The sequence below is a fragment of the Lampetra planeri genome, chromosome 43 (genome assembly GCF_965212315.1).
Source record: "Lampetra planeri chromosome 43, kcLamPlan1.2.h2, whole genome shotgun sequence".
NCBI lineage: Eukaryota > Metazoa > Chordata > Hyperoartia > Petromyzontiformes > Petromyzontidae > Lampetra > Lampetra planeri.
Genome location: NC_136149.1, coordinates 2,364,968 through 2,380,143, shown reverse-complemented (window position 1 = coordinate 2,380,143; position 15,176 = coordinate 2,364,968). Strand labels below are relative to the sequence as shown.

At 48.8% G+C, this 15,176-nt stretch overlaps 1 protein-coding gene across 2 annotated transcripts in view; it reads right to left on the bottom strand.

Annotated features, from left to right (window-relative positions):
- Positions 1-503: 503 nt before the first annotated feature.
- The window catches only part of LOC144732579 (beta-galactoside alpha-2,6-sialyltransferase 1-like), a 65,244-nt gene continuing 50,571 nt past the window's right edge, over positions 504-15,176 (bottom strand). For both annotated transcript variants that reach the window (XM_078614026.1, XM_078614027.1), the window contains exons 5-6: positions 14,426-14,600; positions 504-10,217 (exon numbers count right to left, since the gene is read on the bottom strand). In XM_078614026.1, coding sequence (XP_078470152.1) covers positions 9,952-10,217; positions 14,426-14,600 — 441 coding nt within the window. In that variant the 3' untranslated portion in view covers positions 504-9,951. The remainder of the gene's footprint in view (positions 10,218-14,425; positions 14,601-15,176) is intronic.

Here is a 15,176-nt window from a genome sequence, read left to right as displayed (position 1 = left end):
CTCTTTATATTCCATCATCTGTACGTGCAAATGCAGCGGCACCATCAACGCTGTCGTAGGTACGTGCAGTCGATGCACCGTCATCATCGGGCCAAAGGGGCTGTCAGCACGTGCTTGAAACCACTGGAGCCAACGCGCCATGTCTACTGGGTCTATAGGTTTCCAATTGTTTCCAATTGTTTCGAGTTGTCTTCTGAGAGGCGCTCACAGGGCCCCCGTATGTCGCTCAATCGGCCCAGTTTTAGATCACGACAATTTCGGCGGCCGACACGAAACCTGCAGAATCAACTTTTGAGCCAAACATCTGGTGGTGGTGTGTGAGGTCCACTTCCTGTAACTTGTTGATTCAGGCCTTCTGAAAGGCTCTCTTATAATGTATTAGTTCACGGACAAACGGAATGCCGCGAGTTTATATTGCAGCGCGGCTCGTGGCATAAAAGGAGAAATGTGAGCGAATGATCGGGGACAACAAACACGACATTGTTAACGTCCGCACGACTACCTGAGAGAGATTACTTTTTATTTCACGTTCAAAAGGTGTTCGTACAAAGTTCCCGCGCGTGCCGTTCGGATCTTAAAAAAGAGTGGTCGGCAATTATTGTTGTCAAACGCTACACAACAACAAAAAAACACGTGGGTTTTTTTTTACCTTGTGACGGCATTCTCAAACCCAAGTGATCTCATTCCGACCAATCGCAAACACGTTACGTTGTTGCGTTGCCCGTACCGCGTATTCAAATAAACCGCGGGAAACGACCGCAACCCGAATAAAAAAAAACGCAAACGTAAACAAAACGTGGGAACAGCAGTAGAAATAGTAAAACAGTGCTACTGACAAACCCGTCCGTCAGACGTTACCGTCGACGTTTAAACGATCAATGTGCGCTCATTTTCATGGCCAATTCCGCTGTGATGGCACCCACGCATGGCTATCGCTTCCTTACGCCCTTCTGCCAAGCTGTTGCAAACAGAGTTTTAACAGCCAAACCTCCCAAAGTCTGCCGCGGTCAATCGCTTCAGCGGCTCGTCTCAAGCCATGGACCACTGGCCGCTTCGATCTGCTCGCTGACGTCGTTCACACATTCACCGCCGCAACTCCTTAGGTGTACCGTTCACCGCTGAAGCTCGGAACGCACCAGCGGCTCGGCGTTTTATTTTATTCCATTTAGAGGGGCGCAACACCATTGTTTTTAAAGACATCGGTACCGCAGAGAACCGTAGCGAAACGACCGCCGCACTCTTATGATAGCTGGAGCCAAACTGTGCCACGTGCCCTCCCCGCATGGCCTTGTGTGGGAGCCTCGGTACCGATAAAGTTAGTTGACTTTTCCTTCCGATTGCGTTCCGATGACGTCATCGATGACGTCGTTGGAACGTAACCAGAAGGAAAAAAACTGATGACGTACACGTACGCCATCGGAACTGGAATTGGGTTAAAGCCGTCCAGTGGCTCGCCCACCAACCTCGACGTGAGCATTAGAGCTGCCGCCCTTTCCATTGCAGACCAAAACCCACAGACGTTTTCTCATGCAGCCCAGGTCTACCGACACTGCGAAAGTGTCACCGTCATAAAGTTTCCAACACAGTGCCACCAGATGTCGGGACAAATAAACTCAAGTTCGTCACCTGAACACGGATGCCGATTCCCAGAGTGTGCCGGGTCAAACCCGAATATAAATGTTGCTGATCAACTCCCCACCACACGAAAGGAGACCACCGCGACTTGGTCAGTTGGGGTTTGTGAAGGGGAAGCCGAGGACCGGTTTGGATATCGCTCGCCACTGATTTTATTATTACACTTGATTACCCCGGAAGCTTCACTTGAGTTCCATGAGTTTTTTAGGAGGGTCCTAACAAGTATTGACAACAGTGAGCGACGGCCACTGTGCATATTCAAATTGAGTAATTTGCGGATCGTTTCTCTTGATAAAATTTGGGAAAATTTGGCAGCGTGACAGTCGGCGCACGATGTCCTGCTCCTGCGAATCAACGTCGCCGGATCTTTGACGTCCTATTCCACTGTGACGTAAGATGCCGCGTTTTGCGTTCGGTTTAAACCGCAGCGATAACCAGGGTGGCCGCCGATCCGAACCGTGAACAAGCGGCGAACAGCGCTACAAGCTACGCTGCGACGTCTTCAGCCTACGTTAAATATCAAGGAGTACATCCCAGTAAAGTAGAAAAGGTCGCTCCGTTCAAATGTTAAAGTCCCTTTTGGCCACGAAAGGAGGCCATAGGCGGAGTACGTATTATTCCACAGTACATAGTTGTATAGAACACACGGTTTCAAATACACACAGCGTACAACACGTTCAGTATAAAAAACGACCCTGATTATACAATTTTAGGCAATAAAAAGCCGTCGTGGTATTGAAATATTGGTTTACAAGGCTGTGAAAGACCTCATCAACACTCGCGATCCGTTCCACACCGTACCGACGACCACATTTTCATTATGGAGGTGTTCGTTGCAGGGCTGAGAGACGGAGAGAGGCTGTTGGGAGGACGAATGTGTTGAATTTTTTGTGTAAGCATGAGTAAAAAAAAAACATCGATTGTTATGGGAAATTTCAGATTCACAATATTTTTGGGCCAGATCGCATGAGTATGAAAATGTGTCGTTACATTTTTCTCGCGTGATCTGCCCCAGAATAAAATGATGGGTCATAATATTCGTCGCGAAAGCTTACGTGGACATTTGAAATATCATTACAACTTTCGGATTGTTTAGATTACGTCACATTAACGTGTCCACGTCCTCACAGAAGTGATGTCACCCGACACCACGTGACATCATATTTTGGCGGGAAGAGTACGGACGCGAGGTCATGCTCGTGACGGCACGTCCGGTTTTCAGATCCATCCAAAACATTTATTGTATCATCCGAAATTTCATTTCTAGATCAGATTTTTTCTATTTTTTGAAGATTTTTTTGTTTGGTTAACCCAAAGGTCAGAGGAATACCACTGAAGGATCTGGCACCTGTCATGGCAATGTGGAATTTCTACCACTAGCTTTGAGCTGGGCTGCTGACAAGAGTCGAGTGACAGGCTCGTGTTTTTATTTGAGGGTAGTTCCAAAACGTCGGACGTACGTTTCAGACGCTCTAAAACATGTGGGTAATCATCAGCATGGTCACGAAAGTGGTCGTTTACTCCGGAATGGTGTGCCAATCATTTAGGGTTCTAATTAAGATGTCAATAATTAACACGTAGGCTTTCGCGAACAATATTATCCATAAGAGGTTTTTTTGGGTTAGATAACGTGAATATAAATGTGTCGTTCAACCCGCCACCACCCGTTACAGCCAATTAATAAGGTTGGTCACGTAAACAGAACGTGCCAAATTTATATTTACGCGATCTAACCCACAAAGAACCTCTAACGGATGTCCACCTTCCTTGACAAGGGAGATCAAATACCGCGATGTTGAACGTACTCGGACAAGAACCGACTTTCGTCTCCACACCGGGATGGCGCATTCAGATGTTTGTCCGTGTGTCAAAGCACTGATGCATCTCATTCGTCGGCCACATCTTCGAAGACTGTCGAAAATCACCTTCATAATGACACGTGTTCCACCATTGCTACCTCATGCTTACCCCGAGCTCTCATACTCTGATGGTGCATTGTCTTTGAGTTGTGCGCCTTTTGGCGTCATCTGGTCCAACACCATGTGAGACTAGGTTCTAAGGAAAGCTGTCTCGGGTGTGGACCAATCAACTTCAAGGACAGTGCACATTATCAGAGTTGTGTTTTTTGTTTGAATTATGACTACAGGTATTGTGGTTTATGCAAACATGACTCCTCGTAAAAAAGGTGTCAGTTTTGTTGCCAGATAAAAGGGTAAAAAACCAATGATCAATTATCAATGACACGTGTTATTTAGAGTCGTCAACCTCTGGGTGCCCCTCCAATACCAATGCCCTGACAGTGACGTCACCACGGTGCCTGTGCCAGGCCAGGTGCACCTGCCCTCCGCCACCCTGCACACGTGTGTGTGTCCCACCCGTCATTTCGACCTCCTCTATTGACAACTTACAAGTTGCTAAAACGTTTTCTGTTTTACCAGGTAAAACCTGCTGAGCTATGTAGCTCTTTTTTCAGAAGCGACCTGGCCACAAATGATAGCTCAACGAAGCGGCTTATCATCGTGTGGATGGTTATTATAGCACCCAAACACCCTAAACGCGTGTTTATAAATGTAGAAGGGGGGGGGGGGGGGAAACCGGAGGCCCCGGAGAAAAATCAACGCGACCACGGGGAGAGAGACACGCAAACACACAGCAGCAGGCGTCACGATCGGGATCGAACCCACGACCTCCTGTATACCAGGCGAGGTAGTCAACATCTCCTAGCCACCGCAGCGCTCCCATCACCTTATCCTCCATCCATCCTGAGCTTAACCCGATCTTAGGGGCCATCCATTGAGTACGTTTGCATGGAGGGGGGAGGGGGGGTTAACCCAAACGCGTACGCTTGCGTATGGGGGGTCTACTGACAATGCACGCATAGGAAACGGGGGGGGGGGGGTAAAGCCTCGACAATAATTTGTCTACATTGGCCTTCAAATGAGTTAGATAGTCCGGTGGGTGGACTGTTTGCTTAAACGCGTTAATATTATTATTATTCCCTGATCGCTTCTGCGTGGATTAAATATCGGCCGTTCTATAGGATTCGGGGGGGGGGGGGTGGCGGTGTAAAAAGTCCGCGTGCGTACAGGACGGGGGTCAAGCTGACAGATTTGTGCGTACCTACTAAATGGATGCCCCCCTACCCTTCAGCTTACCATTCCCTCCTCAACCTTACACACACACACACACGTGTGTGCGTCCCCCCCCCCCCAAACTCATCATTGCAACCTCCTCTTCCCGATTCCATCAACAACGACGACTCCCCTGCAAGAGTAAACACAAAAAATCCCCACTGCCACCCACCCCCCCTCCTGCCAGGCAATCCCCACCATCCTTACCCCGCCACCTGGATTCCAAGGCGAGCAGCTTCCAATTTCGTTGCATTGCTAAAGTGCAGCCTCCCTCCCCCACCCCCCTCTCCGAAACGTATCGGCAGCACGCAAACGTATTACCGCAGCATGACCACCCACCGCTTAAATCACCCCCCATCCCATTCAAATATTACCCGAGTGATGCAAACCGCTGGCTCGACACCGAAGCTTCAGCGTAATGTAACGGGCACAACGCAGTGCGGACCCACGTGGTTGACTACGTACGGTGCGAAAGAATTTCCAACATGCGTATGTGTGTGTCTGTGTCTACATATACACGTAGAAATCGTGTAACAAATATACAGGCCAGTGCCAACGCAGTGCTCTGGCCGTATGGAGCGTTTGGGCGACAGTGTTTTGCTATCCAAAGCGGCAGGAAGTTCAAAGCGAGTATCTCATGAAGAACGTCAATTCAACAATCTCGATCCCATTCTTTGTCCCCTTTCATTTCATTGAAATAAAACAAAAATCGCAGCCCTTTAGGGTCAAATACACTGTTGGATGAAGGCCTCTGCACTCAGTGCCAGTCGCGTGAGGTTTGATTGACCGGAACTTCACCCGCACTTTGCCTGGCGCTCGGTCGACGGCGATGTTGTTGGGGAGAAATCGGCAGTGCTCGCCAGCTCATGTTCGCCGTGGCCACAGAGTTCCATTCGTCCCATGAGGAAATCGCTCCCGGCACGGTAACGTGGAATTTCCACCACTGGCTCCAAAGGGGCAAATCGATGTCGACGCGTGTGACCGCACTTAATGATGGAATCGGTTTTTTTCCATCAGTTGTGCCTCTGTGCCTGTTGTGATTTGGCGGCCAGATTCAGGTGCGATGAATTTGTTTAAAGGGTTTAAACGCTTTGCCGGATTGTTGGTGTGTTAACTGAAAAATGGTGAAATCTGTCAATCGAAATGAAACGCGCGCTCACTGCACCCAGCTCCCAGTGCCACCCCACGTGTCTCCCCACGTGTCTCCCCAGCTGTGAAATCGCTCACGGGGGGGGGGGGGCAGCGACTGTCTGTGTGGCGAGCAAGCAACCTGAGCTGTGAGCTGTGAGTGGAGTGAGGAGCCAGACGGAGAGTTCTTCTAGACTGGGATGACAGCCTCGGGACATCGATGGTGGTGATGATGATGATGATGGTGGTGGTGATGACGATGATGAAGATGATGGTGGTAACAATGATGGTGATTACGATGGTGACGATGATGATGGTGGTGACGATGATGATGGTGGTGGTGATGATAATGGTGGTGGTGGTGATGACGGTGATGATGATGATGGTGGTGGTGATGGTGATGATGGTGGTAATGGTAATGGTGATGACGGTGATGATGATGGTGGTGGTGATGATGGTAGTGGTGGTGGTGATGGTGGTGATGATGATGATGGTGACGATAACGGTGGACACTGGCACTGTGATATGACGGTGGCAATCATGATGGCCAAGGTGACACTCCGTTTGAAACAATATTTGAACCTCATTAAAATGATATGCAAGACTGCATATTTTCAATTGTAAACTAAGCCCAACGGTATTTTACCCAATTTTAAATTCATCGCATCCGAAAAGTGTTTTTGTTTATCAAGCCTCGGGAGTTTTTTTTTGCTTTACTTTTTTTTCTTAAAAACGTTTCCACACAGATCCCAATTCCCTCCTGGGATATACAGTACCGACGTGTGAATAAAATACTTAACAAGTGACTGCTGATGAGCATTATGCACGCAACGTTTATGTATAAAGGGGTCTATCAAAAAACGTCACATTTTTTTTCTGTACAAAGTAAGGGTTTTTTTAAGCTCGTGTTTAGTGCAGTTTATTCGTACTTTTATTTTTTTAAGTGAAAAAAATCGTTGTGGCCGGAGCTCATTATCCACAGGCTAAACCCCTCCCCCCCCCCCAAACGCAGCGGTAGAAATTCCACATTCCTTTGGCGGGGCACAGTCTGTCCAAAGCATGACCCCGACCCGATACGCGCACACCCGGCTGAGTGGCAGGGGCGGCGACGCTGCAGTCGGAGCGATTGACTCGTGACCGGTAGGTTACGAGTTCAAACCCTGGTGCGGGTCGCCATGGTTCATCATCTCGCTGGGGAGGGGGTCGATAAACCTGATGCAACTTCATGGGGATTTCAACAACGTTCGTCTGATGGGACAGGCTGCCCCCCCTCCCCCCCTCCATGGGGGAAAAAAATGCGGAATTTCCAGCACTCTCTCAGAATAGCCCAAAGACGCGAGAAATGACCGATGCTCCTCTGAGCATTGAGTGCGTCACTTGTGTCTGCGCGTGCGCGCGTGAATTAATCGCAGCGATCCGTTGACGATACACTGACTGCGAGAATTCTCTGAATCAATGAGGGTTTTGTTTTGCTACGATCGGATGAGATGAGGGTTCTGTATTGCATGCATTGAGGGCCCCTTGTCAAAATACGATTGATATTTTAACATCAACAAATCACTGTCGTCTACATATACAGATCCTCCATTTGGCCTCGCAGATCTTGGTAGCTTGTTGGCGAGCGACCGGCATGGCAAAGGAGAGTTGGTGGTGCATGCAGCACCACGCCAGCCCCGCCGTCTTTGTCTCCCCGGCACCGGTTTTCACACGCCGTGCCAAGGCACTCATTTATGGCCGAGTCGATTTAGGAGAGGCCCAGGTCCTGGTGTTACATCTCTGGGTTTCGTTGCGCAGGGCGCAGTAACCACCGCACCCTACCGCTCCGTTATGCGCGCACGCAGGCGTGTGGATACCATACTTAACATATGGCTTTGGTATTATGTACTTTGTGTGTGTGTGTACATATCTGTACGTTTTAGTACACCAACCTAGTCGGCTTACCAGACAGTGAACCGGGTATACATTTGAACATCCTATTGCTGGGATTGGTCGTGTTTAGGATCATCAACGAAGCCAGCCGAAGCTCCCGCGAATGGATGCCAGAGAAGCTGAATTCCCGCTCCCAGCCCCCCAAGAACTCCCACGCAGCTCATGCTGGCAAATCCACCGCTAGTCACGGCTCTGCAATAAACATTGTGAATGTTGTCAACACATCTCAATTTGCGTTTGCCAATTCCCTCCACCATCCGACGCAGCCGATGAGCAGGCGCGCGTACAATCAGCAACGAGTTTCTAATTTCCATTGTGAGAATTGTTCTCCAGGTTGCCGGTGAGTGAGCTGAAAGAATCAGGAGAGGAATGTAGCGTGTTGTTCGACACGCGTACACTGGCGTGACAATTCTTTTGTTTGACTGTGTTGGGTGGTGGAGGGTAAATTAACACAACACAAATTTGGCACAAATCACGATGTCGTTGCCGAACCCGGAAGATCGATCGTGAATCGTAGCACTGGCTGCGGAAAAATCCCAGGTGTTAAGAAGTTGAAAAATAATTCGCGTCATCGAGGGAAGACTCGCGCGCTCGTCTCACTCGCCGAATCTCAGGACTCATTTTCAGGAGAGTCCTGAATCAGGCCATTTTGAGCAACGAATTATTAAAACTATTCTGTTGCTTGTCGAAACAATTTCATTGTTGGAAAATGCAATTAGCGAACTGTCAATCGTCGAAACAATGAAATCGTCGAACTGTCAATCGTCGAAACAATGAAATCGTCGAACTGTCAATCGTCGAAACAATGAAATCGTCGAACTGTCGATCGTCGAAACAATGAAATCGTCGAACTGTCAATCGTCGAAACAATGAAATCGTCGAACTGTCGATCGTCGAAACAATGAAATCGTCGAACTGTCAATCGTCGAAACAATGAAATCGTCGAACTGTCAATCGTCGAAACAATGAAATCGTGGAACTGTCGATCGTCGAAACAATGAAATCGTCGAACTGTCAATCATCGAAACAATGAAATCGTCGAACTGTCGATCGTCGAAACAATTAAATTGTCGAAACAAATTCCGTTTGTTTTCCGTTCATTGTCCTAAAACCCGGACCACCTGGAGAAAACCCCACCTTGCATACGATGGGTTAATGCTCGAAAGGTCTGCACATATGGGTTCGCAACCATCCCCACCCCCCCTCCCCGCTTGTTGTACCACACATCTGGTTTAACCCGAAGCCCCTAGCGGGTTTGGGAGTTTTGTAAAATCTCCGTGTGATCCGCTGACCCTTTCCTCAATCGTGCCGGATCACAGATAAACTAAACTAAACTTTTTATTTTATTTTGTACTTTTCTTCTGTTGAAGCCCCACTGAGCTAATACCGTGCCAGCTCTTTTTCCGGAAGCGACCTGGCCACAAATGATAGCTCAACTAAGTGGCTTATCGTCACGTGGCAATTTCGAGCAGCCAAATATTCTAAACGCGACAAATACAGATACGCGAGATCGCAGCTTCCTAGGTTGGAGTCCATTCACTGGTTGTCAAGCTTCTTCATTGTACAGCGTCCGTCCCCACGTCCTCTAATCGTCACTCACCCTCTCTTTAATAAAACGACGTTCGGCGTCGTTGTTGTGGTTTTTCAAATCATAAATAATCGGCAATCGTTGGCCGATTCCGTTCTCCCGGTTGGATTGGACAAAAAAGAACCCGATCGCTCTTGAAAGGACATTGACCGGAAACATAACGGCTTGCTCGCGGTGATGATGACATCATGGAGTCTTTCAGAATTGCTTTGGTAAAAGTCCCTTGCGGCAATTCCTGGTGCTGTTGGTATGGGTCAACAGCGGCGGCAAGGGTAGCAGGTTTACAAGGCGACACCACTATCAATTCCACGTTCCAGTGGCAGGGCCCAGTCCAGCAGCCAGTGGATGAGAATTGCGGACCTCCCGACCACAATCACCTGTTATCGTCATCATCGTCGTCACAACGTTGAGGTTTAGGTGGCCATGATTGTTGCGACGACGCTCTTCCTTGCCGACGCAATCCCAGCGATCGTCATCCCCCATCCGTGACGGCGAACGCAACGACGATGTCGTCGACCGCAACAGTTTGGGCGGCCACGATTATTGGCGAGTCCGCGGGGGGCAGCTCTCCATCGCCCTCCTGAGTCCCGGCAGGGTGGCCCTCCCGGCCCAGAAGAGGTCGTGGTCGGAGGAGGTGCTGAGTCTCTTGACGAGGTTCTTCTCGTAGAGCAGGGGGTGGTAGGCCCCCTCGGTGCACGCCCGGTCCGTGTAGTCCTCGTGGTAGTGGCACAGGTCGGTGCGGCGCCGCGACGGCAGGAACTCGTAAACGCTCACCTCGTCGCACAGCCACATCATCAGCACGACGCCTGCTCGCGCACGCACGCACGCACGTGGCGACACGCGTTAAGGGGGGGGGGGGGGTCACGTACAGACCGAGATGCGGGCACGCACGTTTCACGCTCGGCTAAAAACAAAACGGTTTGTATCTTAGCAGGTAAGGCCCACTGGAGCTACAGTAGCTATTTTTCAGAAGCGACGTGGCCCAACAAATGACAGCGCTCATCGACGTGGCTTATCGCCGTGTGGACATTCACCGCAGCCAAATACTCTAGACCAGGGGTCCTCAAACTTTTTAAACAGGGGGCCAGTTCACTGTCCCTCAGACCGTTGGAGGGCCGGACTATAGTTAAAAAAAACTATGAACAAATTCCTATGCACACTGCATATATCTTGTTTTGAAGTGAAGAAACAAAACAGGAACAAATACAATATTTAAAATGAAGAACAAGTAAAGTTAAATCAACAAACTTGCCGGTATTTCAATGGGAACTATGGGCCTGATTTTGGCTAATGAGATGGTCAATGTCCGGTTCCATTTTGTCACTGCTAGTCGTAACAAGTGATGCAAGTGTGCATCCGTTAGTCTAGATCTGGTTGGAGATTTCAAATGTTTCATTCTGGAAAAAGTCTGTTCACAGACATAAGTGCTGCCAAAGATGGTTGCCATTTTGAGTGCATGGTTCCTGAGATGAGGATATGTCTCAGAGGGGAGAGATGCATAGAAATTATGGAGGCTGCTTGACTTGAATGCGTCTTTCAGAGTCACAATTCTGCAGTTCAGCCAGTTCCATTTGGTAAATTGTATCCACATTTTCAATGTCAATATAAAATAGGTTACGGAAAAGCTGTATGTCCTGTTCATGGAGATGAAGCTCTTTAAATCTAAATTGGAACTCCTTTTGCAATTTTTCCAGTGAATCCACACATGTTTTATTTGGGAATTGCAACCAATGGTTTTTCCGCTAACAGATTTTGACTTGTGGGGAGATGGCAGAAGTTTTACTCCTTAACTTGTTTGATGAGGAGGCCTAATTTTACTTCAAATGCTTTGACATGTGATTGCATATCACAGAGGAGCTTCCCCTTTCCTTGAAGTTGCACATTGAAACTGTTGAGTAGCTCTGTTACATTTGTCAGAAAGGCAAGGTGCCATTTCCATTCTGAATCATTGAGCTCTGGTACTTCTTTGTTTTTTGAAAGCAGAAAAGCTGTAATCTGTGGAAGTAAGTCATAGAAACGTTTCAAAACTCTCCCTCGACTCAGCCAACGGACTTCTGTGTGGTACAGAACATCTTCATAGTCAACATTTAGTTCAGACAGAAATTCCAGAAATTGTCTGTGGTTTAGTGCATGAGCTCTAATGAAGTTAACACAAGATACCACAATTTTCATAACAGAGTTCCACTTCAGTGATTTACTACACAGCGCTTGTTGGTGGATGAGGCAGTGTATGGCTATTGGATGAGAATGGTTATGTTTGTCCATCTCTTGGTTAATGCGAGCAATTACTCCTTTCTTAGACCCCACCATGCTAGGAGCACCATCAGTTGTCACACTGGCTAGTTGAGCCCAGTTCAGCTCCAAACCATTCACAGTTTGGCAAACCTTTTCATAGATATCCTCTCCTGTAGTTGTTCCTTTGATGCTTTGCAGTGCAGCAAGCTCTTCTGTGACTTCGAAATAGTCATTCGTCCCACGAATAAAAATTAGAAGTTGTGCAGAACCACGAACATCATTGCTTTCGTCGAGTGCCAAAGAAAAATCGGAAAGTTTTTTTGTGGAGTTTTGCAAATGCTGATGCAATTTGTCTCCCATTTCTTCAATCCTCCGTGTAATTGTAGGTCCTGAAAGACTCACTGTGCTAAATAAATCGGCCTTCTCTGGACACATCTCTTTGGCAACAGAAAGAAGGCATTCTTTAACAAATTCTCCCTCCACGAATGGTCTGCCAGTGCACGCTATTAGCTTGGCAACTTGCAAACTTGCTCGCAGTGATGAAATATTTAGCTGCTTCCGCTTCACAAAAGTATTTTGCTGAGTTGTTAATGTATTTTTCAGTTTTAATATTTTATCTTTTCTCCCTTCTCCGACCAAACAATCATATTTATCTTTATGTTGAGTTTCATAGTGTCGACGTAAATTGTATTCTTTGAACACAGACACTATATTCTGGCATATCAGACACACAGCTCTTCCCTTGTACTGCATGAAAAAGTAATCATAAGTCCACTTTTCTTTGAATATCCTACACTCCGAGTCAATTTTTCTCTTTCTTGACATCAGTTTCCTAGGGAGTCAAAATTTCTATTAGTAAAATACCAATATATATACAGCGCTACAAAAACAATATACCAGCAATAACTTTGCCCACACAGAGACATACAGACTGCACTGCCCATCAATGCAGTCTGATTGAGGGAACTCCGCTTTTACCCCAGGCTCACACTGGTGCCGGTGCCATTAAAACGTTAATTACACCTGCAGTTTTGTTCACAGATCGCAGTACATCCCCAGCACACAGGAATATCACTGGGAGTGGAGCCGAGGGGCAAGTGAGGGAGCTGAGGGAGGGTTGAGCCAGTCAAGCGCAGCCAGGGGAGGGCTGGCAGTCTTAGGCCTGGGGGGCAAGTCCAGTCAATTGGCCCATTGAACCATTCACCAGCGCAGCCCAATGAGTGCCCACAGCCGCAGCTCAATCAGTGCCCACCGCCGCAGCTCAATCAGTGCTCACCAGCGCAGCCAAATCAGTGCCCACCACCGCAGCCCAATGAGTGCTCACCAGCGCAGCCCAATTAGTGCTCACCAGCGCAGCCCAATTAGTGCTCACAAGCGCAGCCCAATTAGTGACCATGGGCCGGATAAATGTCCTCGGCGGGCCGCATGTGGCCCGCGGGCCGTAGTTTGAGGACCCCTGCTCTAGACGCACGTTGATTCTAAATGTGGGCCGGAGGATCCGGAGAAAAATCTACGGCGACCACGGGGAGAACGCACAAACTCCCAATATACAGCGGGCGTCAGGGTCTGGGTTGTGCCCACGATCTCCTGCGTACCAGAGCAGGTCTGTCGACAGACCTGCTCTCCACCTGAGGACGGCTGCTTGCGTTGTGGCCGAAACGTCGTGAGAATTATTTTATTATGTTTTATTTTTATTATTTTATTATTTCCATTCTACCTGACTTTACCGAAAGAACCAAGAAGATGAATCCCTGCAGTCACGAAAGCTTTAAATCGAAATTGTGACTTATTGCAAAGTGGTCACTCGCGCTCTGTAGGTGGTGTCGCTTGCACGAGGTGCAGTAGCGCGCTTTGTCCAGCAGATGGGGCACCGCTGTGCTGAGCGCGCGTCAAGTACGAATAAGCCGCACTCGCCTGACCCAGTGGCCCAGCCACTTCTACGGGAAAAGCCTCAGCTGGCCCCTCCCGAGTATTTTAAGCAGAAAACGATTAATCTACTTTGTTTCTTATTCTTGGTTCTTTCGTTAAAGTCACGTAGAAAGGAAATAATACAATAGTAAAAATATAAAGCAATAAAATTCTCACGACGTTTCGATTGCTTGTGTTGCAGTCGAAACGTCGTGAGAATTTTATTGTTTTATATTTTTATTGTTTTATTATTTCCCTTCTACGTGACTTTACCGAAAGAACCAAGAATATGAATCCCTGCAGTCACGAAAGCTTTAAATCAAAAATATGTTTCTTGTTCATGTTTTTGTTTGTTGCGGTTGCACCCGAATCAAGAGCCGAATGCCTCACAGGGCTATACCTAATAAATGAAACTGAAAAACTGAAATGATTGCTCAACCAGCCGTGTGCCGCTGGTGACGTCATCGGCATCACCGTCACGCTGGGCGTGGCTTGTCAGGGGTTTCCCGCCTTCGGTGAGGCCAGAATAATGGACAGCAAAAACAAACTGAAGTCGAATTTCGATTTAAAACTTTCGTGACTGCAGGGATTCATATTATTGGAGACAAAGGCGGCCGGGCGTGGTGCTGGCCACCCACGCCTCGTGTGCCGTGCCGGCCGTTTGTTGTTGTAACGTTCTGACCAGCCCCCTACTGGAAATCTGTGAAAAAGAGCTTCACAGCTCATCGGATTCCTCCAGTATGAAATCATATTCTGAATTCTGATCGTAGGGTCCTACTCGCTGACGGCGCTTGCTCCAACAAGTCTGTGAAGGCTAAAACGGGGGGGCGGTGGGGGGGCGGGGGGGGGCGGGGATCTTTTGCCTGCGTACCCAGGAAGCCGGAGGACGGCGGGTTGGGCTGGATGCGCTCACTGGCGCTGTCCTGCAGCAGTTCCCAGATGCGCCACAGGTAGGCGGGGTGCAGCACGAACGCCGGCTGCGTTGGGTGGCGTTGGCGGCGGCGCAGGAACGCGGGGAAGAAGTTGTAGTCCGGGTCGTGGAACCACTGCGGGATGGCCGAGATGGAGAGGACTTGTCAAAGGCACACGCACGCCCACCTCGTACCGCATGTGTGTGTGGTGGTGTAGCGGTTAGCGCGACGCTGCGCTATGAACCTGGCGAGCCGGGTTCGATTCCCGCTCACGGCCAACACCGGTGACGATTGTTTGAACCGGTCCTGGGCCTCAAATGAGTACCTGGTGCGGTGTGTAAACATCGCCGCTAGGGAGACAAAGGCGGTCGGGCGTGGTGCTGGCCACCCACCCCCTCGTGTGCCGTTCTGGCCTTCATAGGTGCTCGCTAACAGCACTTGCCCCGACAGTCTGTGAAGGCTATACGGGGTATCTTTGTGCCTGTGTGTGGTGGTGTGGTGGTGTAGCGGTTAGCGCGTCACTGCGCTACGAACCTGGCGACCTGGGTTCGATTCCCGCTCACGGCCAACACCGGTGACGATTATTTGAACCGGTCCTGGGCCTCTCCTAGGTCGACTCAGCCTCAGATGATTACCGTACCATGAATACAGTGACCTCAGTTGGATTCCCGGCAACAGCGACCATCTGTGGCTACGTTATATGAACCGGCC